The sequence below is a fragment of the Pyrus communis genome, chromosome 5, assembly GCF_041283825.1.
Source record: "Pyrus communis isolate YQ-2024b chromosome 5, ASM4128382v1, whole genome shotgun sequence".
Taxonomy (NCBI): Eukaryota; Viridiplantae; Streptophyta; class Magnoliopsida; order Rosales; family Rosaceae; genus Pyrus; species Pyrus communis.
Window position 1 is genome coordinate 2,883,322 of NC_142569.1, and position 24,046 is coordinate 2,907,367.

The 24,046-nt window shown below is 37.4% G+C and overlaps 3 protein-coding genes across 3 annotated transcripts; 1 reads left to right on the forward strand and 2 right to left on the reverse strand.

Annotated features, from left to right (window-relative positions):
- Window positions 1–733: 733 nt before the first annotated feature.
- Window positions 734–3,289, reverse strand: LOC137725950 (protein yippee-like At5g53940). The gene is made up of 5 exons (XM_068464796.2): window positions 2,972–3,289; window positions 1,916–1,959; window positions 1,494–1,602; window positions 1,128–1,183; window positions 734–1,055 (listed from the first exon to the last, which is right to left on the reverse strand). The coding sequence occupies exons 1-5, from the start codon at window positions 3,065–3,067 to the stop codon at window positions 977–979; spliced, it is 384 nt and encodes a 127-aa protein (XP_068320897.2). The 5' UTR covers window positions 3,068–3,289; the 3' UTR covers window positions 734–976.
- A 5,204-nt stretch (window positions 3,290–8,493) lies between these two features.
- Window positions 8,494–9,735, reverse strand: LOC137726206 (ethylene-responsive transcription factor 4-like). Its single transcript, XM_068465094.2, has one exon. It carries the CDS (start codon window positions 9,556–9,558, stop codon window positions 8,800–8,802), a length of 759 nt encoding a protein of 252 aa, XP_068321195.2. The 5' UTR covers window positions 9,559–9,735; the 3' UTR covers window positions 8,494–8,799.
- A 10,559-nt stretch (window positions 9,736–20,294) lies between these two features.
- Window positions 20,295–23,971, forward strand: LOC137725813 (MACPF domain-containing protein NSL1-like). Its single transcript, XM_068464608.2, has 7 exons — window positions 20,295–21,042; window positions 21,328–21,566; window positions 21,861–22,056; window positions 22,208–22,288; window positions 22,397–22,580; window positions 22,657–22,823; window positions 23,119–23,971. The coding sequence occupies exons 1-7, from the start codon at window positions 20,788–20,790 to the stop codon at window positions 23,806–23,808; spliced, it is 1,812 nt and encodes a 603-aa protein (XP_068320709.2). The 5' UTR covers window positions 20,295–20,787; the 3' UTR covers window positions 23,809–23,971.
- Window positions 23,972–24,046: the final 75 nt, after the last annotated feature.

Here is a 24,046-nt window from a genome sequence, read left to right on the forward strand (position 1 = left end):
GCCCTATTAACTTACTGAACAATTATTGTATAAGCTAAGTTAATTTTTTATTCTGTTGGACGGCAGAAGACCTAAAATTAAGAGTCCATATAAATATTTGTCATTTATTTAAGCATGCTCATGTCTCCAATAAGAAACCGGGATGTTCCTCCATCCAGAGTAAGGAACGCTGTCCACCAACATCTGTAATTAAATAATTATATCTAATAAACTACTTCGCAAAACAAGAATGAGACTGCGTACGATTGATTTTTCCCCTCGGCACCATCCCTTGCAACTCCAGTGAGATTGGTCCAAAGGAGAAGAAACCAAAATGGGCCCCAGAAAAATGATACCTATCCTTCTAATGAATATGAAGGGATCATTGGGGCACATTGGTTTTTTCTCATCCCTTTAATCATTGGGGCACAATGGTTTTTTAAAAGAGAACTTTAATGAAAAACTTCCGATACTGTTCCCTTTTCATTAGTTTTCATTTTTTAAAATAGCTAGCAAATGACCAGACCACATGTCCGTTGGATCGCGCACACACAAAATACGTAAGAGTATTTTGGTCCTACCATGAGTACCATCCCATGTTTCTTCCCAAATATTGACAAAGCAAAGCTTCTAGTAGGAGAGCTCTAACTTTTCATGTGCTCCAAAGGTTTTCGGAAAATTGCGTCTTCAATCCTGATGCTACAAAAGGTTCTTGCTTGTAGGGTATTTAGGTTCTCATGACATAAACTGTGTATACACTCGAACTAGTTGTTCATAATCACAATTCTCAAAAACAGCCGCGAGAGACAAATTTATAACATCGATCGATGGATTGACTTGATGGATAGGGTTGGTAATTAAGACATTTAGTTGGAAAAAATAAAAATAAAAACTCACCTGAAAGTGCAATACAGAATTCAGTACTCTTGATATTGTCTGTAGTGCTAATAACTATGTAGCATCCAGCTCTTATTATTTGTATAAGTGTTGAACTTTGCTAGGGATTTTCTCCATCACTTGAACCAAGACGAGCGTCCAAGTTGAATTCCTCAGCTACATCCTCCACTATCGTCCATCTGTTATTGAAACGGGCACATTTAGTTCAATAGAAACCGTAAATAGAGACAAAAGTAAAAAACAGCAAGTACCTTTCGAGCACAAACTTTCCTTCCTTGTATTTTTGGTTTTTTTCGTGTGCAATTACCTAATAAAATTCACCATCAGTATTGCATAAGATTGTTTTGTGATCAAAATAAAGGTGTTCAGTCCACCAATAGCACTTTAATAACATTGATCAAATGCTATATTTAGACTTTGCCACAAATAATCTAACTAATTCAAAAGTAGAGCGGTCCACGTCTAGATGTAAATGATTGCACAGACATAGAGTGCACTTCGAGTACTTGGTTTAAAACAATATAGGTTACCTAAACGTGATTCCCTAGTCCTGCTCCTACCTACTTGTGCTAACACAAATTGGAAAACATTCAAGCAGAGAGATGAAGAAAGCATACATATTTCCAGCCAAGAATATGTCCGCAGCAGCAACAAAAAATATCTTCCACAGTATGCAAACCAGAGTACATTAGCCTATCTTCCTCAGGACCGAGCGTTATGTTCACCCTGGATAAGACTTTCAAAGGTCAGATGAGAACAATGAGGATGCAGGTAAGGCCAATCCACATTTACCCATGGCACTTGAAGATAATATAACATTGTTATTTTTATTAGAACAGATACGACAGCATCAAATTTATATTATTGTGACCAAAAGGCCTACAATTTATAGAGGAGACTGATTTCTATGAAAAATTGACAATATGGCAATTCAAGAATTAATTAGTTCACTATAAGGATATTTGTTCATTGTCTGGCAATATGTCCGGCAGAAAACGACATGACAAATACGAGAGGCAACTAAAAGCAAAGAACTTACACATTGCTGAACAGATATGCCCTTCCTTGACGGCAGTTGAAAGACTAATCAAATTACAACAAACTATAGTCAAATTGCTAAACACTAAAGCATGTTACATTGGCTCTCTGCCACATAAATGAAAAAGCGACAACGAAAATAAACATCTCAAAATAATGAGAATAAGCTCCATGACATATAAGTGACAGAATAAAAATTGAACACAGTTCTATATATTCTTCGAAAAGGAAAACATTACTAAGATCCAATGTCTAATGTATCACTTGTCACTCTTCACAACAACAAAACTTAATCGCTCGGCCGCAGTCTAGTCGCAAAATGTTTAGTTTCTCCACGAATCTATGTGTGTATACATTCCAGTCGTTACCATGGCACTAAGTGGTTTTCTCCTCCCAATTGACCTGGAGTTTTTAAGCTTTTACAATCTGTAATATGCAAATCTCAAAATCAATCTCAAATCACTAAAATTATTATTATTTGCAAGTCAATCTCAAATCTCACAAAAACGAAATGATACTTACTCCAGACTCTGTTTATTAATTCGGTAGTTGCCTGCGATGTCATGCACTGGGGCCAACACCATTGACAGCGCTCAAAGGCGAAAGCAACACTCTTAGATCTTGACTCTGCAGCTGTTGCTGTTCCTTTAATTGGTTCTGTGCGGTTTATCGGTTCTTCGGTTTTTTTCCCACCCCTACCACACGCAATCTAGCCCTTTTACATGTGTCCATTCTCGCTTCACAAAGCTTCTTCACCAAGAAATACCACATATCCTCTATCGAACGCCCTAATCCCAATCCCAATCCAAAAAAACAATGCCTACATATAATCTAGTCCATGCAGGACCTGCAAACCCCAATTTATAAAACCCTTTTTCTAAAATCAATACAAACCCATTTCAAATTCCCTCAAAAGGAAACAAATTCTCAACCTTTTTCTCCATTCTATCACAAATTAATCCTATTTTACCCGTAATCATGCTTATATCATTCAAAAAAACCTCATCATGTATAAAAAGATGCGAACTTTAGGGGAAAGAATAGAGAGAGAGAGTACCCGAGAGAGGACATCGTCGGCGAGGGCAAGAGCGGTGTCACAGAATCTGCATCTGTAAGTTCTGCCATCCAATTCAATCAGAAAAATTCTCCCCATTTGAAATTTTGACCTAATTCCAACATAAACCCTAAACTTATCAATCTAACAGTGTCTGTCTTCAACCCCAATTTTTCGCTACCAATAATTCTACCATTTCAGCCCCCAATTTTGAACTCGCTCTCTTAATTTACTCACACAAATCAAATTCCCAATTCGAATTTCGCAAACTGGGTGTGCTCTGTTGCTGCGCCACTTTGACTCCTCTGCCACCGCCACCGGAAAGTCCCGGTGCATCCAATCTTTTTCTTTCCCATCCTTCTATTTCAGACACGTGGTGGCGCGTTCGTTAGTCGGTACACATGCAGTCAGGTGACGTGTCGTTCTTTGGTCCACCTCTTCTCAAAAACATTTTTTTTTCATAATTAAAATGAAATTGTAACAAATTATAAAAAAAGAACTTTAACGAAAAATTTATGGTACTATTTAATTTAATGAAAAATCATATTTTTACACTAAAAAATCAATGCTGATACTATTCACTTTATCCTTTATTTTGTCCTTATCGTTAAAACTCAAAATTTTCAAACATTTTTCATTAGTTTTTTTAAATAATAAAGCAAATTCTATCAGATAGTGTTATTCATACATTATTTTTACTTTTCATACACTTATCTCAACTTTTGAGCGTTAGATCGAATAAATAAAATGATAAAAATTAACAAAAGAATGTAAAAGTAAAAAAATATGTGTAAATAACACGACGCTAACCTATTCCTTCCAATGTGGGTTCCATCATCCATGGTACTATTATTACAGCTATTGCTCAACAATTGGATACCAACAATTGGATACCATAAATAATGATAGGGATTTGATTACAACCTCCTAACAACATTAAATACGGTGGTGTTTTTCTTTTCTTTTTTTGTAAATAATTTTGTGCAATTTGTAAGTAGTTGAGAATCGTCATATATCATTGAGATATCAGTATTTTTTTTTTTTTCACGAAATGTGGTTGGCTATCAAATTCTTAAAATATAATATTATAATAATAGATGAAGGAGCACAGCTCATTATAATTTAAACCGAATGATATAAAGCACGTAGAATCGTTGGATTCTACATATAGGCTAACCTAACTCTGATATCATTATAAAAGTCGTTATCAATTGAAATAATTGGGACAAGTGTCCCAACTCCTTGTAAGTTTGTTGACGAAGAACATTTCCTCGACATCAAAGTACGTGCCATTGCACATGCACTCAGATATGAAAAGAAATTTAACAAGGGAATATGATATGCGTTCATGTAGTTGATTGACGTACCTAAAAGGACTTTGAGCAGACACATTAGTTGGTAAACAAAACAAATGCTTGACAACGAAGTCTCAACCCTAAACTCCCACAAACAGTTATCCAAATCGATAACCATTCAACAAGGCTAAAGCCAAATACGAATGACATTGACAATGTCAATAACGCGTCGTGGGAAATGCATGCGGCAGCCTTCAATTCGAGATCCAGCTAATCAGCTAAGGTCTAGGGCGTTGACGTAAATAATTGATTTTTTTTTTTTTTAAAGGGGCAATTGATGGCAAACCACGGTATTCACCCATTCCGGGAGCTGGAAATACTCACAGAGGCATTTCAGTCTTCCCATGGCCATAAGTCTGGCTTCCACACTAGCAGCGAGTTTCAAACCCAAGACCTCCAATTTTTAATTTGAACTAAGTATCGCAATCCGTCCTTGACCACTGAGTCATCAGCTTGTGGTTGACGTAAATAATTGATAACTTTGGTGGGAAATGGAGAAAAGGGGACTGCAGTTTCACATGTTGGGCCCCAAAACGCATATGTACTGTTTATCCAATCATATCTGTTTATTGTACATCGTGCGGACAATTTTCGACATGTACTGTTTATATTCAATTTTAAATAAAAAAATTATAATGATTTTTCAACGCACGATGTACGATGAACGGATATGATTTGAGAATCCCGAGATTCTCACAAAGTGGATCCAGCAAGGATCATCACTCATGTAAGAGTGCGAGAGAGTCTTTTTTTATTCTCCAAACTCCAAAGCGCACGTACGTGTGACACAAAACCTTTTACTGTCTTCGACAACTTTAACCTTATCCGAAATTCTTCGTCACAACCACTAGTGTATTACAAGATGATACCACATTGGCTTTTGTACCCAACAAATTTTGACCGTCTGATGAACATCAATCATTGGCTGACTGGTTGCAGACTATAATATTGGCCAAATATTAAAACTCTTCCCAAGTTGGCCGACTGGGTAGGAAAGTCGGAGTTTTCAGAAGCGAAAAATAAAAAAAAGCAAGCGTTATTACGAAAAAAAAGTGGTGGCGAGTTGGGTGACTTGAATACGACGAAATGAAATTGCCAATTTCCCGCCCAAAGTATAATATCAAAATTCAACATAGTATTTTTTGGGGTCAATCTCTCGAGCATTTTTCAGCCATTCAAGAACTTTGAATGGCTAAAAAAGCTTATTAGATCTTGTATGGAAATAGAGAAGATAAGAGCGAAAAGGGAATTCACCACCAGTGAAGTAAAAATCCGGCAACTAATTAACTAAATGTGTCTTTATCTCGTCGTTGCTGTAATTTGAGTAGAATAATAATATGATGTAACCATGTTTCTGATACATAAAAACTTTGTTTCAGAAAATTCATATTGAGAAGTGATAAAAGAAGGGAGTGAGGGGTAGGGCTGGGCACGAGGTGGGCCAGGGCAAATTTTGAAGGGACCAGACTGAACTCGGGTTTAAAAGAAACGGGTTGGGCTGGGGCGGGTACAACAAATTCTAATACAGGAACTAGGCCTAACCTGGCCCATTTGAAACGGGCCGGTTCGGGTCGGGTCCACGGGTCATCCCTTTTTTCTTCTTCTTCTTCTTTAGCTCTCTTGAATCTCGATTGTTCCGCTCTCACCTTCAAGCTCATATCCTCCATGTTGCCAACGAGATCGAGACCTACTAGAGATCTTTAAGATTTGCTGGGGTTTTTTCAATTTGTCTAAGTTTTGAGATCTGGACTCATTCGAGTTGGATTGGGTGCGTATGGAAAGAATAGAGCATCCATGAAGGGTTGTGATGGAGTAGAGGAGTTTGGACTACGAAGTATAGAGAAACACCTTCCTTGCCATCATTGAATCCATACGCATAAGAGCTCTACACCTAAAAAAATGCAATAATATAACAAATGAAGCTATAAAATTAATAAAATTTAAGCAAAAACATAAACAAATAAATAAAAAGGTAACAATTTTTTGACGAAGAAGACGATATCATCGTCTTGGCGTCCTCTAGAATCTTTACCACGAACGAAGCACAAATCCAACACATCGTGCCAAAATATGTGGTCCAATTCAACATCAGAAGTGTCGTCCTCGTCCGCGACGATCATTGTTTTCCCTAATAAGCTTGAGTGCTTCTTCACCATACTCTGCAATTCGAATCCACCCAAAAGAAAAAGAACAAAACTTTACCATTAGCAACTCTAATCCAACCCATTTTCCCAAGAAACAAACAGAAAATAGAAAATTTGAAGACGTGGGTTTACCCAGAGGGGGTGTTTTCTCCATGTCTGAGCATTTCGATTGGAAGTATTTGGTTTTGCAATTTCAAACGGACTGGTCCAGGGTCCTGTTTTTCTATACATTTGGAATCGGCCCGTCCCTAAAATTTCATCAATCTGCCTCGTTTCTCTTGTTAAAAAATTGGAACCGGTCCGTATCCACCTTGAACCTTGATTACCCGTTCCTACCCGCAATTTCTATACCCGTTTGCCCACCCTTGTTTCTATACCCGTTTGCCCACCCTTGTTGAGGGGGGAGGTGTCACCTCAGGAGGCAACCAGGAAAAAGGCATCAGCAGCCGCCCACACCTATATTCTATTCTTTTTTTTTTTTGTTTAATGTATATTCTATTCATTTATCTAATTGCCTGACGGTTGCTTTTATTATTATTTCTTTTTTGTGCTTTCTTTTCAACAAGGACGCGAAACGTGGCCCGTCGCGAGACGTCCCAGTCACTCTCCTTCTGTTGGCCGGACAAGACCGCGGGTCCCACACGCGGCAACAGCTTTGAACTAAAACATGCCGACCCGCTTAACTGTCTGTCGCTTCCCGACACGTCACCACTCTGCGCCGTACTCCATTTCTTTCTCGTATTATATTTTTTATATAATATTATCTTAATTCTCGTCACTTCTGCGTTCTTGCCTTAAATTATCGTAAATGTTAATCCATTGAATTAAAAATAAATTGCGGTATCAACGTATTGATTGATTTAAATGCACGCATGCTCCAACATTGAATTGCACATATCTCTAAATCTATGCATTGAACCAGAGATATTACATTATGTCGGTGCACAATCTTTCACATAAAGTTTAATAACACAATTATTTAAAAATTTAAAAATAAAAATTTCAACCAATTATACGATAACGTTTAACTTACTAGGCCATCTTTTCAACATTAAAAATCTCTCAAAGTTGACTGCATCATCTATTATTCGGCTCGAAAGCTGACGTCGTTCACTCGACATGAGCATGTTTTCCGGAATTTCGAATCGAAGGTGAAGTGTGGTCCAAATATTATTTTGTGCCATTATCTTATCAAAATATTCTTCAGCGAAAGGACGGTGGGCTCCACTAAAAGCGGCAGCCGCGCTTTCCCACTTTCGCTCGCAGCGCCCGCCACCACGTGGGACCCGACTCTGTCTGCTTCCTCCCACCTGTTCCGCGTTGCTAAGCAAAAGTTCAAAACCATTTAATTAATTTCCCCAAAAGATAAAAAATAAAACAATAAATAGGTACTTAAGATCGGACGGCCGTATATCACGTGCCATCCTAGCACGAATCTCGAGAGCTACCCAGTCAACGTGGAACAAACTTTCGGTCTGAAACACCCTCCAAAACCGGCTGCTACCCTTACGCGCCCTCTAACCACTGGACCCACGCGCCTATAGTTCTCACTTTTTTTTGCCCTTCAATCCCAACATTTCTCTAAATTTAGAAAGAGGGGGACAAAAGCGTAATTATAGAAAGCTCAAAGCGCGCGGTTTTCACTCGTTCGAGTCAAGTAAAGGCCGCCGACGCTTGGGACAAAGACGTAGCCACGCGGCAGCGAGTTAGGACACCAATTATGATGGGCAACGCTTATCGTTAACCACATGAATCATCAAATTTCGTGCTATTTTTGTATTAATAGCTCTGAAATTAAATTACCCAAAAAAAAAAAAAAAAAATCTTCACAAATCTTGAAAATATACATGATAAAATTAACGAAACTTCCTATTGCGCAACGGCTTGTAGCGTTTGACGATCATTAAATCCCGTCGTTATTAAATAGAATACAAAACTGATTATAAATGCGATAAAGAGTGTTATATCGCTTGATCAGAATATCATATTCGTAGGGCAACAGAAACAATATAATAGATGATGGAAATTCAGAAATTAACGGTTAATTATTGCTCAGAAGAGAAATTGCAACTGAAAATTGATATCGAAAAAAAAAAAAGTCACAACAACAGATTGAAACACGGTGGAGTTTCGCCGCTGGAAAAAAAAAAGATATTGATCCGATCAACTACGTATTTACATGGAGCTTCTTTAATTGGTTGCTCTTTTCATGTATTTTTTTTTTCTTTTTCTATCTTAGAAATTAGCAAATTAGAAAATTAATAAAAGGAAACTGAAATTGAAGATTCCCTATTAAATCGGGCCGTCGCCGCGCGCTTCTCGAAAACCAAAATCAAGCGAGCTCCGGTGGTGGAGGAAGGTTGAGATCGAACCCTCCGCCGCCGCGAGGAAGATCGTTCTGGTTCAGATCGACCACCGAGGACGAGTCCGAGTCGCTCTGGGCCGTACCGGCAGCGTGGAAATCGGGCTCGTGGAAGTTGGGGTGATCGAATCTCATGCGTGGATGAAACTGGCGGTTCTTCATCACGCTGGCTCTGAAAACCGAGTCAAAATAGAGCACCTGATTCGCGGCCGCCGGGGCGGAAGACGGAACTCCGATGACAGCTCCGAATCCTGGAACCTGGTGGTGCTGGAAGGGGAACCTCATCGGCGCGGAGCCGAATCCGCCGGAGCTGACACCGTGAGCGAGATTTAGATCCAACGGCGAGGAATCGACCATCAGGGCCGGCGGCTCACGGCTGGAGGACTCCACCGTGCTGCTCTGACTCGGGCTCTGATTGTTGCTTCCGCTACTAATTTTATTATTATTATTTTTTGCAACATTCAGGCTAACATTTTCCGAAGGCTGAGGGAAGTTGGTCTTGGCCTTGGCACCGCGGAACTCTATGGCGGCGGTGTCGTAGGCCCGGGCGGCTTCCTCCGCCGTGTCGAAGGTTCCGAGCCAGACCCGGCTCTTCTTGCCGGGATCTCTGATCTCGGCGGCGTACCTCCCCCACGGCCTCTTCCTCACGCCTCTAAAATGCACCTCCTTCACGTTTCCGTTACCGTTCATCCTAACGGCTGCGGCGGCCGTCTTCTCTCTCGGCGCCATAACTAAACGGTGGCGTTTTCTGTTTGTAGTGTTTGGATGGAAAAGAGTGTTTGGCTGCAGAAAATATGTGAGAGAAAGGGGTGTGGAGATGGCGATGGAGGAGTAGGAGGCAGGCTGTGGGTTTTATATAGAAATGATGAGCGAGGAATTGAAGAGAGAGAAAGAGAGAGAGGCGCACAGTCAACAAGGGATTTGACTGAGATGGGATTAGGGGCGGCTCTCCAAAGGTGGCAATTTAGTAATTGTGCAACGTTGGTTTCCGTATTACGTGGCATGTGTGGGTTGTCGAGAGAGCACACCCATCATTTTTATCATCATCTGACGGCTGCGAATGCACTCTTTGATTGCGTGCGGTGATCCTTTCCTCCCATCTCCCACGCTCCACTCCGTGCATCGTTTCGATTCGCCGTTTATTCTTGAGTCAATATTAAAGAATATTTTATATAACACGATTATAGTCACGTATGAAAGTGCTTTTACAATAATTAGAAGTATTTTTAGAGAATGTTTTTTAAGTTTTAAAAACATTTAAGTGTTTTTTGAAATAAGTACTAGTTATGTGCTGTATTTTTACTAAAAACTGGTTAAAAAACATTTTAACAAAATGCGTTTTCATCCATTTTAAAAGCGATTCCAAACGAGTCCTATATTGTTATGTAACGTTATGTGTCAATGAAACAATAACATTTGAAATAATGTTTTCAAAATTATTTATTTTATTATTAATTAAATGCCAATACGATGATATACTCGTGCTATATAAGTCATTTTCCAAAATTTAAAAGTGGTAAGAGAAGATGTTTCATTCACACATTTATTTTCTTCTTAAACACTTGTGTTTGTTTTTAACTTTGAATTTATTGAAGAAGGATAAAAAGTAGAAGTGTTAAAAAACTATTCATGGTTGAATGTTCCAAAAAGGTTTTTATCGAGATCTATGTAAGCACATTTTCTTTTGAGATTGTATGTTATCGTTTCCAAATTAATGCATACAAAAAAAATTTTACGATTAAAAATTTCAAACGCGAACGTTAAACGAATCATAAACTCAACAAATGAAGGATTAATGTGTGTGATGAACACATTCAAACACAATTAACATTATTAGACTAATTTTAGTAAATAATATGGGTAATTTATTTGAGTTTATGAGCAATTATATGAATAATATATTATTACTTTAATATCAATTTCCTAAACGAATCAACTAATAATCCATAGTTTGATACAAATATACATAAGAACGCAACCCCTTTCCACCTCGTCAACACATTTGGGCAACATAAACCGATTCAACAAGTTGTCGGCATGAACTCATATCATGCCGCGTTAACTTTTATTTTCATTTTTTAATTCTTAATGTAATTTTTAATTTGTTGCCTTAACTTTCCTTACTTGGCCCCCACGCTTTTACCCTCCCTTTGAAACGATCGCGCGCTTGGACCAAACGGGCGCTACCTCTCGCCCATTCCGGATCCAACACGTGTCCTTTTACTACGCGCGTTGATTGGATGCGGAGGACCCTCACGCAACCAGCCCCGCCCAGCGTTTCTTACAACATATGGGAGTGGTTTCTGAGAGCGGTATTGTTTTTATCCGACAGCTCCTCCTCCCCACACTCTCTCTGTTATCGTGAGCCACACGCGCATAAAATATTTACCGTCTTTATATCCCCTCCTTTGTCAGCATGCTGTTTTAAGCAAAGCTCATAAATCGGAGCTTTTTTATTGTCTATTTCAATTAACCTTCTCTATTTTTTTTTTAAAAAAAAAACTTGTGTTGGCTTGACTTGCCATTAAAATTTGTTGAGTGACATTTACAATCTACTCAAAACTCCTTATGTGATATTTTTTTTTTTTTTTAGTATACCGATATTTTTACATTAAGATGAGAGAGAGTTCGGCTAAACCACACAATAGCTAGCCTAATTTGGTATCGAATCTCCCATCCATGAGATTTAAACCTAAAACCTCTCATTTTCAAGTGAAGAGGAATATCACTATATTATAGTACTGTCACGCCCCGAACTTAGAGTCGATGGGACCCCATGCCCGGAGCGGGAATAAAAGTAAAATAAAACTAAAAGCGTAAAATAAGAACTTCTCTTATACAAGTAACTAATACAAAAGTCTTACAGAGTGTACAAAAATAAGGAAAACTCTTAAATCCCTTATCTAACCCAAATTCAGCTCATCTAGCACCTGTCTTGTCAAATAAATCATTTGTAAAATAAAAGGATTAGTGGTTTATGTAATGTGTTGCAAATTATATTTATTTTCAAACATCTCTCTATTTCAAGTCAAGCATGTTGAATTTGTGGAAATGCTTTCGGAATTATTAATTTAGTGATATGTGGATATTTGGAATTGTTCATGGAGTATGAGAACTTTAGTGTTGAATTAATCCAAGGTATAAATGTAAACTGCACACGGAGGCATTAGGGCAAAATGGCCAATAGGAGTCACGTGGTGAGTTACTATTTATGAATGATATGATGAACACGTAAGGGGATGATGTGATATGGCACTATGTGCATATTGATTTGATATTATTATTGTATTTTCCATAGTAACTAAAATGGCATTGCTTGACCGACATATTATATATTATACTCATTGAACAACGGGGAAACGTATCTCGGGGACGTACGGGGCCAAGCTAGACTCGGGGGCTACGACCTGGCGACGTATTTGTGAGTGGGTAGTTTATTTTATACCTATACATATTTATAGTTTCCCTAAATGCGTAGTTACTTCACTTTTATGCTTATATTGCCAAGTATTTGTTATTGTGATATAAATTGTGATAAATGCTGCTTTATGGTTGGGATATTACTATCATGACATTCATACATATATGTACATGCTCATCTTGCTGCACCAGTGTTAGTACTCGCCCTAGGGCCAGGGTCAATCCTTCATGTGTATGTTCACATCACACCGTTCGCTCGTCTTGGATCCAAGTTTAGTGTCAGTCATGTCGTACAGTTTGCATTAGGCAATTGCGACTCGTATGTGATGTGCTTCTGCACCAGCCTTAACGTGATTGTAGTACTAGAGCGTATTGATTACACCCAGTCTTGTTCATGTCAAAAATTATTTGTATGAACTTGTGTGTCAGCTTAGAGGGATGAGCACTTAGTTATACTTGATTATCACATGATTACATTACTGTGGCATTGATATATCGTGACTTGGCATATTTCTGGTTATATTGCTGTTGTATTATTGTTTACGACAAGGGGTTAGTATGTTCGAAAATAAAGGTTTTCTTACAAGTGTTGCTTTCCTGATCCACTCAACTTTGTTTTTCGTCCCTCCATGACCTAGATAGCTACACTCTTCGTGGCATTCGAGGGATCTTTGGCCGTTCTGACATTATCCGCTTTTTAGACGTATGAACTTATCCATTGTTGTGTAATAAGTGTATTTTAGCTACTTTGACTACTCTATTGTAGCCATACTGTCTTTTATGTTATGAATAATTGTAGTGGGTTATTCTCACGACTGCGCACTCTTTCATTGTTTAGTGTAATTAGTTCTAATTAGTTTTAAATTTATTCACTTTTCACATCACTTACCTTTATGGTTATGTCATCTCATGGTGACGGCTAGCATGCTTCGACCTTCCTAGGTCGGGGTGTGTCAGTACTGAGTGGCTCCACGTGATAAGTTTTAAATATGATGTTTATCAATCCCCATCATTCTTCTATTTTAAAATTTTCATAATGATCTTTTCTACTAAGTATGCATCATGAGATTCATCTATCAGTTCATATCTTTCATTCTCCTCATCTCTATCCTTTTCATAATTATCCTTTTCAAAATGATACATAGGATTGTTATTAGCATTTCGAAAAAAGTTGTACATCACTCATCTTACGTTTAAAAAAAATAAAAAATAAATAAAAAGATGGAAAGGTACTTAATGACTTTGGTTTGGGATATGTGGTCCCCAAATTTATGTCTCTTATTTATCTACTTGACACGTGTTTTACTTTTTAACAAAGAGTTAAAAGTGTTAAACGTTATTATTTTGTATTTTTTTTTCAAATAAAAAATGTATACCATGCAGTGGCGGATGCATTAAGGGGCAAGGGGGTCAGCTGACCCTCCGAACTTCGATGAACATACCTTAGGTGCTACCCCTCTGAACTTTGGTGAATGTCCATGGATACTTTGGGTGCTGCCCTTTTGAATATTAGAGTTGGCTTCATACATGGCCTCCAAAACTGTTTGATAAAATATCTTAAAGAAGAGTAAATGAAATGGTGATCTCAGTGAATAACAAAGTATCATCATTCTTGGACAAACGTATTAATGGGATGCAATGATATCAAACATTGTTAGTGTGTTCAAGATAAATGTGTTTCTTTGTTAAACATTCATATGAGAGCATTCTTGGAATATGTTAGTTACCCTTGCTAATGAGGCATTAATAGGTGTGCAGTATGCATTTCCAAATGACTTGTCTACCAAGACTCGATGAAATGACAATATGCATGCTATTTCTGGTAAAAAAAATTTGCGCATTGCACGCGTTATTCTTACTGACCCCTAACATTATTTCCTGGATCCACCACTGATACCATGGGATAAGAGAACACGACAGAGTCAACATCTTACCAACACAAACCCAGCCCTAACAACCACCGCACCTCGTCGGTGGCTACCATCGCTCCTTGCCGGCTGCCGCCAAGCATCCTCTGTATGCCTTCCTCTTTGTTCAAACTAACATACCGTCTTTGGGTTAGGTTAGGTACCAAGGTCGAATTGAATAAAGCCTGGTTTGGTACTGAGGTGATTCTGAAAAAAGCTGTGAGCTGTTTTTGTGTTTGTAAACATTCAGCTTCAGCTTTTTTTCACAGTTTTGAGTGAAAAAAAGCCAAAAACAAGAAGCTGCAAAACCCAGCTTTGAAAAATTGATTTTTTTTCACATCTGTTTTACATAAAGGCTTACCAAACACTATAATACTGCTTTTTTTTTTTTTCAAAAGCACTTTTACAAAAAAGTTTACCAAATACTCTGCTGCTTTATTTTACAGCTGCTTATTCTCACATCACAGCAGAAGTAGTTTTTTTTTAAAGCATAGCAATACCAAACCAGCCCTAAGTAATCAAAACAAAGTTGATGATTGATCTCCAATTGAATACGATTGACGGGAACAAAGTCATGTAATGTATTATTTGTTGAGTTTCGTGTATATGGAAACATTCATTTGAATCACGGTCTTTATTAATTATATATAAGTATATATATAGTTAGGGTATGGTGGTTGCTATCTTGTCAAGTAGCACGTAGTATTCATGCATGATTCGTTTAGATTATGCATTTATTGTGAATGCTTGTTGAAATTGATTAGAACTCGTGAGGTTCATGGAAGGGGAAAAACTGCCTTTTAGTTATATTAACACATTTTGTTGCTTAACATTATTCTGTCATTTAGAACGGAATCTCGTCGTACAAATAAAGAGAAGTATTATTGGACAGTAATCCTAAATGACAAAAGATAACATATTTATGCATATATTTTCTTCTCCTTTATATTTTGTTTTTATTTCTAATATTAGAATTGAAAAAGTCCGAGCATAAAGAGAAAACGGTAACGAACAAGATTGGGCAAACACGGATTTATCCAGATACAATGTCTCTCTGGGAGAGTGAGGAGAAAGAGGGGGGGTGAGGTGTCATATTTGGACCAATCACGTAGTCTCTTTCATTTGATGTGTATCACAGCCTTCTCTAGCTTATAACTTGAAACATGATGACGATGAAGAAAATGATGGCGGCTCCATGAGTAGCCACAGCCACAAATTTTTTTATGGACCAAGAAATTGAGAAAACAACCTCTACGTTTTATTTTATTTTCTTCTTAATTAAAGATGCTATCTTATTTGGACAACTAAATGAAAACTATAATTTATAAAAGATCAAAAAATTTGTTGTGAAACCAATCGTAAATGTGAGTGAGAGAGATGAGACGACATAGAGAAAAAAAGCTCTTGTGTATGATAATTGTGTCCTCAAATCTCGTTTTTTGGCCTTGTATCTTTAGTTATATTATTCATAATGGGTGTTCTTGCCTTGCAATTAATACAAACTTATGAGGATTTTGTCTTCAAATCCTATTGAGATTCTACTTTAAGTTTACAATCGCATTCCTGATTAATAATTTTATTCACAACACTCTCCGTTGAGTGTGTACTTAAGAAGTAGTCGTATCATATTTTCATGTTAAGAGATGACGGTTGTTGTCATTAGTTTTTGGCAGGCACAATAATTGCTAACGCGAGTCTCATAGTAGAGGCACATCAAAACAAAAATCTCACAATAACCTTACTACGTAATCCAATAGTCTTAAAGAGAATAAGTGAGTTAATGTAGGGTGTCAATATTTCACATCTTCAAGATGATCATTAACATGCACATAATGGTATGACCAGCCCATTGTAAGTGCCTCATCAAAACCTCGTTGGGTTAGCGAAAATCCAATAATGGTACTGTAGGTGGTGATCATGGTGGTCATGCCAATGGTGGCAAAAAGACAATTGTAGGAGATTGTGGTATAGTGGTGATGAGTATGACAAGATGGTGGTAAGAGAAGTGATGTGGTGGCGGCAGTGGCGTCCGCAGTGGTGATGACGGTACCAATGACAATAACGATGTCGATAATACAGAATGGCTTTAATTGACAGAATATAAGTCTCTAATGAGCACATCTAAATTTAAAAGTGAAGCAAAATCCATCAAACTCATACACAGTACACTTTCTTGTTTAATTTCCTCAAGTCTTTCTTATTTCTTTTTAATTTCTTATCCTTCTTTTCAAATGGCAAAAAGAAATACTCTTTTTTGTGTATGGTTGGACTTAGGAAACAAGTAAGAATCAACCACCTTATCCTCCACCGCCAACAAAAAGAAAAAGATAAAAAAAAACACAATCCTAAAAGTTGACATAAAACTTAGATTTTATGTTTCCTAGAGAACAACCACCAGAAGATATACTCAACCAAACCACTGCATAATGTACACCTCATGATCTAGGCCGCCAATAATATCCAAATAAAGGAGGTGGATTGTTTGCTTTCCTATTTTCATATTTTTTTTATGTTTTTTTTGTAAAGTATGGTTACAGTTAAGTCATGTTAATATTTTATATTAATTTTTTATAGAAATAATAAAACAAAAAGTATGAGGAATATAAAATGTTGACGTGGTTTAACTATAACCACACAGATAGAAGAACATGAGGAGAGTATGAAAATGGGAGGGCAGATAGTCCACCTTCCCAAATAAAACCATCAATCAGTATATTTTGCTGCCAGAGAAGGGGACCCCAACAAGTTTATCAAGTTTTATTGGTTGGATTTTTTTCGAGACTCTCTCAAAGTAGGACTTGAACTAACTATCACCTTATATTTTAACATAAATTTTCGTGCTAATATTAGGAAATATTATTTAAACAATATGAAGTGTTAGAAATTCCGTATAGAGTTCAACCTTTGAAAATCTCCTTAACATATATAATATATTATTAAGAAAGATAAAGCATATCTCGTATAATTGAAGGTGATTAAACATCATGATTTGTGAAACACATTGTCTAGTACGTGGCGTCTTTTATTTTGTTGACAAATTGCACCTACATTATTTAATTGTCATCTCTAGCTATTCGCAGGCGAATTAAGCACGTTAATATGTCATTAGTTTTTGTTTGATGACCGTGACACAAAGCGAGGTGATAGGGAAGGATTCCACTTATATTAAATATTATGAACATTTAAAGACATAGATCTACGAGATCTTAATAAAAAAATACTTCTAATTATTTAATTATCAAAGTATTTAATGCTACGTGGTACAAAAATATTTTTTGATAGGAAAGCAGTCAAATCGAAGTTACGGCTATGCATCTTTTATCTTCAGGACAACATATTCCTAGTCTGATATGTAGTGCTATATCCAGTGAAATATGAAACAGTGCGTGCATATGAAACGGTACATGTATTATTCAGCAACTTTGTTAAAAAGATATTTAAAAATTCAGTTATTTTTCATTTTTAAATATTTATTTGTTTTTGCTTTTCAATAATATGTATAAAAAAAATATAGAATATTTCAACTTTATGTGTATTATTGAATAATATGCCTAAATAACATGTATTAAAAGTGAAAGGTGTGTATGTATGTGTAATACGTATATCACATGTTGGAATTTTGGAAAACTGTGCAACTTAACGAATTATTAAGACGTATATGAAAAATGAAAATATTTTTGAAAAATACATAACTATGTGTATAATAAGCAAACTTACTATGAGTGTTCTTTATATGTGTACATTTGACATAAATACTTCGTCTTATGCCGATTTCTGGCCACTATGTTGGTGGCACGGGCATGTGTAATTTGGTAGCTAAATTACTCGTTTTGATACATCTGTTGTGCATGTGTGAATCTCTTGATATCATGTTAGCTTTGTGTTTTAATTTCATTGTGATATTTACTGCAGTCGCGTTAAATAATCGCTTGTTTTTTCAAATTGTATTGCTTGAGCATTGTAAGTACTTTTGAATCAATAACAGTATAACCACTAATTTTTTAATAATATACACATAAACTCGTCGCACATGCGTATTTAACGCGAAGATTAAAATAATCTGATAATCACGTAACGGTGTCACAATTCCTCTCATTATTGGTTTAAGTGGATGATGACATGTGGTGGTGGTGGTTGCTAGAGGAGGTTGGTTTTTGGTTTTGAGGGCAAAGAGATGAATGTCGCACAAAAAAGCAGACAGATAATTTTAAGTGGAAAGGGTTTGTCTAGTGTGAAATGTGAGCCTGAAAGTGAGTAAGTATAGTATGTGGGCGTCTTGACTAAATGGCTCCATGGATTTTTCAATGTGTTAATTACGTGCCTTTGGAGCCTAGCCTAGTTTGGACTTTATAGTTTCTTCCCCCCCCTTGATTTTCTTTGCTTGGTCAAATGCTAAACTCGTTCAAAACATGTTTAACAACAAAAAGGTGTGAGATAATGGTGGGATTAGTTATAATCAACGAGTTAATGACGAGTTAGCATTTTTGTTTACCCTCTACAGTGACAGTGAGGGTGATGCTCACTTCTCATTTGATTGTCGTCATACTGGTTTGAATTTTGAGATTCATATCTTAAACTAACTAAATCAAAGTAATCTAATAACAATCAATCAGGACGAGCATCACCCCACTTAAAGAGGGGATATGGCGAAATTGGCAGACGCTACGAACTTCTTTGGATTGAGCCTTGGTATGGAAACCTACCAAGTGAGACTTCCAAATTCAGAGAAACCCTGAAATTAAAATTGGGCAATCCTTAGCCAAATCCTGTTTAATGAAATAAACAAGGGTTTCATAAACCGAGAATAAAAAATGATGGGGTGAGCAAAGTTGCAATCTTAACAAAATATTGTGTTACACATTAAGAATACTCTTAAAGTGAGACTTTTTAACACCTCACAGTTTAACATTAATTCTCATTTTAAATTAATATTATAAAATATTATGTTAAAAACATAAATACAAAAAGCTAATAAAAAATCTCGCTTATAAGAGAGTCATCTTTTAACATTTCTCAAAAGTGGGAATGGAAAAGCAGGTAAAAAGTTGTCGTGACCACTGACCAGTATGTTGGTGCTGCCATTTACTCTAAAATAAATAGCATAGCACATAAAGACCATACATTGATTCCTCAAGAAAATAAGGGAAACCATTGACTTTGACTATTTCTTTAGTAGTGTGTAGTTGGCAAATGGCAATAGTAAATTGGTAATTAACAACCATCTGAAAATGTCACCCCTAATGGACTTATTTTTTAGTCTTTATCTCTTCAAGGGAAAAAGGAAGGGAAGGCTAGTAGAATAGTTATACAGAGGCGGCTTTGGATGGAGATATTTTTTAGTGTTATCATCACATGGGATGATACATCATGTATCGTTATATAAATGGTGAGATATGTGTGTTAACAAGTTAATAACTTAAAAAATAAAATTTTCCACCACTTACATAAAAACAAGTGGTGTACCATCTGTATTTCCATCACAACTAAAAATTTCTCATTTGGATGGAGCGAAAGGTGCAATCCCACTGAACTTCAAATTTAAAATGGCTTCAAATAATTCTGCCATCTAAAATTTATATATAGTAATGTTACACATTTAAAAAATTACGTCTATTATTATTAGCACTTTAAAATACTAGAATGCACGAGGAGAAATTTAAAGTGCCAATAACAATATCGTAAAAAATTATTGTTTTTTCAATTTTATTATATAATAATGCTATATATTATTGTTTGGTTGTTTAAGATTAGACTGCTTTTGATTATTTAGTAAAGGTTATGTCTGTAACTCTTTTTACTTATTATTTAATGTTTATAAATTTACAATCAACGAGTCATAAAGTTTTTTTTTTAATTTAAGTTAATGTTTTCTAACGTCCATACATTGTCCTACTTTTTTTGGCAAACTCTTTTCAGACGGGGCCATTTTATAAATTTCGCACCCAAGGCCCCCGATATCTTAAAGATGGCTATGAGTTGTAGCATCAAATATAAATTAGTCAGCAATATATGAAAAGTTCGTAATTATGTATTCACTCTTACACTCGAAATCCCGAATTCGATAGTTATATATTGTCATGTAAAAATGGAAACCTAGTGGAAAGGATCAGTTATCACTTGAAAGTCCAGCCCAATTCAGTATACAAACAACTCATTTTTCTTGGTCGACGCCGTAGGGAATACCCACGGACAAAAAGGTAAAACAACAATGCACGAAAGCAGAGACGTCGACGCGTGGCGCCACGCGAAATGAGGAGGAAGAAGCCGCCAACCCCAGCCGCCTTCCAAGTATCTGCGTTCCCACTTGCGTCTTTCCGGCGGAGTCCTCCCAATTCAAAATCCAGGCCTCCTCCGCAAAACCCATCCAAGGCGGAGAATCGCTTTCAGCAATCAATGCAAATATCCAAACTTTTTTGATTAATTAGTTGTTAATTTGGTTTAATTTTTTAATTAAATTAAACAAAGAAATCAACTTTGTCTGAGTCTCTTTCTCTCACATCGTTGAAACCTCAAAACCGGAGACTCCAATGGGTCGTCGCCTCAATCTATCAGAACTCTTCAACACTCCCCAAACCTCGATCCCTGTATCCACCCACTTATTCGCCGTCCGATTGGGTTTGCTCCCAAATCGATGGCTCTCAATGCGCCTCGCTCCGACCCCAAATCCGCCGCCCAGAAGGCCGTCGCGATGATCGGGTCCGGGTATGATCTCTGCAACGACATCCGGCTCACCGCGTGCAAGCCCATGCTCGTCGACCTTGACCCGACCCGGACCCGCGACCTAGTCGTCCCTGGCGGGCCCGTCGTGCCCGACGTCTCCACCTCCATCAGGTGCGATAAAGGCGAACGCACCAGGTTGCGCTCCGACGTCGTTTCGTTTAATCAGGTACTGTTTTTTCCTTTCTTGGGAAAGGAAATTCGTCTGCTTTTCGTTTTTTTGGCGCGAAGTGGTTTCTGGGTTTTGATTGTGGTTGGTTTTGTGACTGGTTGGTGATGAAGAATTGGAGAAGATCGATTTTTTAGAATTTAAATTTTAAATTTTTATAATAGCAACGGTAGAATTTCGTTCAACACGAAACCAGAAGCAGAATAAGAGGTATGGGAGGCACAAAACGAGACAGCCAAAGGCTTTGTTTTCTGCTAACAATCTCTGCATTGTTTGTATTCCCAGATGTCAGAGCACTGCAACAAGGAGCTGTCTCTATCGGGCAAAATTCCGTCCGGTGTGTTTAATGCTATGTTTGGATTCACTGGCTGCTGGCAGAAGGATGCAGCTCCCGTAAAAGCTCTTGCTTTTGATGGTTGGTTGATAACTCTGTATAACATTGAGCTAGCGAGATCCCATGTAAAGCTAGCCGAGCATGTGAGACAGGAAGTGCCCTCTACATGGGACCCTGCTGCCCTTGCTGCGTAAGATTTCATTTCTTTATCGGATAGCTCAATTCTCCAATACCTTTAGTGATGGCTTCTGCTGAATTTTTGCGTGTTAATGCTCTTTCACATATTCTTCCATTGTTGAATGCACATAAAAGTTTTGTTGAGTTAGGCACTTGAAACTATATACAAATTAAATACCATAGACGTGTAAAAGCAGAATGTATATCGTTCCCTTTGCTGGACAGTTATTTATGTAGATTTTCCAGCTAAGGTTTGTACAACAGTTCTGTGCCACTCTGCGCTGATGTTTAAGAATTTGAATTCCAGGTTCATTGACAAATACGGTACTCATATTGTTGTTGGGGTGAGGATGGGTGGAAAGGATGTAGTTCACATAAAGCAGTTACACAATTCAAATCTTCATCCCACAGAAGTGCAGGAATTGTTAAAGCAATTAGCGGACGAGAGGTTTTCTGAGGATGGAACTGGATCGGAGTCCAATGATTTATCAGGAAAAACGAAGGTAGGCCGAATTTTGAATTGTATATCCTTGCCTCTTTTTCTTAGAATCTTATGCGCTTCTGTTTTATCTTGGTACGAAATTATGAAAGTGGAAGTTGTGGAAATTGATGAAGTGACTTATTTTAATTTTAACTTTATGTTCGTTGTTTCAGCATGACGATTCTATGCACTGGGATGTTCGAAGAACGTATGCACCCTTAATAAGGTCACCTATCATCACACAAAGGAATGATGTAAGCCTTTTGGTGTCCATTTTAGCACTTGTTTCACAAATTCATTGAATGTGAAACAATCAACCTGCATTGGATGGATGAAGATATCTATATTTTTCAATAATGCAGGGTACAGTTACTGTTTGTGTTCGAAGGGGAGGTGTTGATAGTGGTCAAAGTCATAACAAGTGGCTTTCAACCGTATCAGAGTCACCTAATGTCATATCGATGTCCTTCGTGCCCATAACCTCTCTGTTGGGTGGTGTCCAAGGAATTGGATTTCTAAGTCATGCAGTGAATCTCTACCTTAGATGTACGATCCCAGTAGCTAAATTATTCTCCCATAAAAAAGTTTGAAAACACTCATGTTTCTATGATAAACCTTGCAGACAAACCGCCAATAGAGGAACTCCATCAATTTTTGGAATTTCAGTTACCACGTCAATGGGCTCCAGTGTATGGCGATCTGCCTCTCGGTCTCAGGCACAGAAAACAAGTATCCCCATCACTTCAGTTCACCTTTATGGGCCCAAAGCTATACGTTAACACTATGAAGGTAAATATCTTGTGATGTAAAATATTGACAGAGTAGCTGCTGATAGCATGTTGGGAATTCCTTGTTCTTTGAAGACTTTTAATTTTATATGTTTTATCAAGCGATGAACTCTTTAAGAAATTCCTTAAAACTGGAAAATTGTTGTGTCGATGAGTTGAAAGATGCACTATTCTTTACCTCGATTCGCAAAACATGAAATGAGTTGAAATGTGCTGGAAAATTGTTCACATTTTCATTGATCCTATTACTCAAGCTATCGCCTTTGGATTGTGGTTTCTAATTTTACAATTTTCAGGTTGATACTGGAAATCGACCAGTGACAGGAATGCGTTTGTATCTTGAAGGTAAGAAAAGTGACCATCTGGCAATCCATCTCCAGCACCTTTCTACTCTTCCCAATAATCTCCAACTCTCAGACGATCACAGTTATGATCCAATTGATGAGCCAGAGGAACGACGCTACTTTGAACCTGTCAAGTGGAGCATATTTTCACATGTATGCACTGCCCCAGTACAGTACAATGGGGCCTGTATTGATGATTCCGCTTCAATTGTGACGAAGGCATGGTTTGAAGCCAAGTCTGTCGGAATGAGGAAAGTTTTGTTCCTGAGGCTTGGATTTTCAACAGTGGCATCTGCAAAACTCCGTAGATCAGAGTGGGAAGGACCCTCAAGCTCTTCTCGAAAATCAGGATTCATCTCGACCTTGATCAGCACAAGGTTCAGTACTGCATTGAATCCGCCTGTGACGCCAATAAAAGTGGATTTGAATTCAGCAGTTTACCCCAGAGGGCCACCTTTACCAAGCAAGGCACCAAAAATGGCGACGTTTGTTGATACCAAGGAAATGTTAAGAGGTCCCGAGGACTCGCCAGGATATTGGGTGGTCACCGGAGCCAAGCTCTGTGTAGAGGGTGGGCGAATCTCAGTGAGAGTGAAGTATTCGTTATTGACAATAATGTCAGAGGATTCTACGATGTTGTAAGAAACCAAAATGGGGAAGGAACACATACTTTTGTTGTAAATGTTATACCTTGTAAATTATCCATTCTTAAAATTGATTTGGAACTTGATTCCGTATGGTTCAAATCCAAACTGATTTGCCAATGTGATTCTTTTGTGAGAATTAAATAACTATTTTTCCTCCATCATGGTTACCGTATGAGATAAATTTACCGATATCTGTGATGCCACTTTGTCGGTACTACAAGTTAATATATTAG

Excerpts from the sequence above, each read along its gene's own strand:
- LOC137725950 (XM_068464796.2), bottom strand. The coding sequence starts at position 3,067 with ATGGGGAGAATTTTTCTGATTGAATTGGATGGCAGAACTTACAGATGC. Across the intron at positions 1,960-2,971 it reads CCGACGATGTCCTCTCTCGG|TCTTTCAACTGCCGTCAAGG; the intron begins GTACTCTCTCTC and ends TAATTTGATTAG. Across the intron at positions 1,056-1,127 it reads GGAAAGTTTGTGCTCGAAAG|ATGGACGATAGTGGAGGATG; the intron begins GTACTTGCTGTT and ends TTTCAATAACAG.
- LOC137726206 (XM_068465094.2), bottom strand. The coding sequence starts at position 9,558 with ATGGCGCCGAGAGAGAAGACGGCCGCCGCAGCCGTTAGGATGAACGGT.
- LOC137725813 (XM_068464608.2), top strand. The coding sequence starts at position 20,788 with ATGGCTCTCAATGCGCCTCGCTCCGACCCCAAATCCGCCGCCCAGAAG. Across the intron at positions 22,057-22,207 it reads ATTTATCAGGAAAAACGAAG|CATGACGATTCTATGCACTG; the intron begins GTAGGCCGAATT and ends TCGTTGTTTCAG. Across the intron at positions 22,824-23,118 it reads TATACGTTAACACTATGAAG|GTTGATACTGGAAATCGACC; the intron begins GTAAATATCTTG and ends TACAATTTTCAG.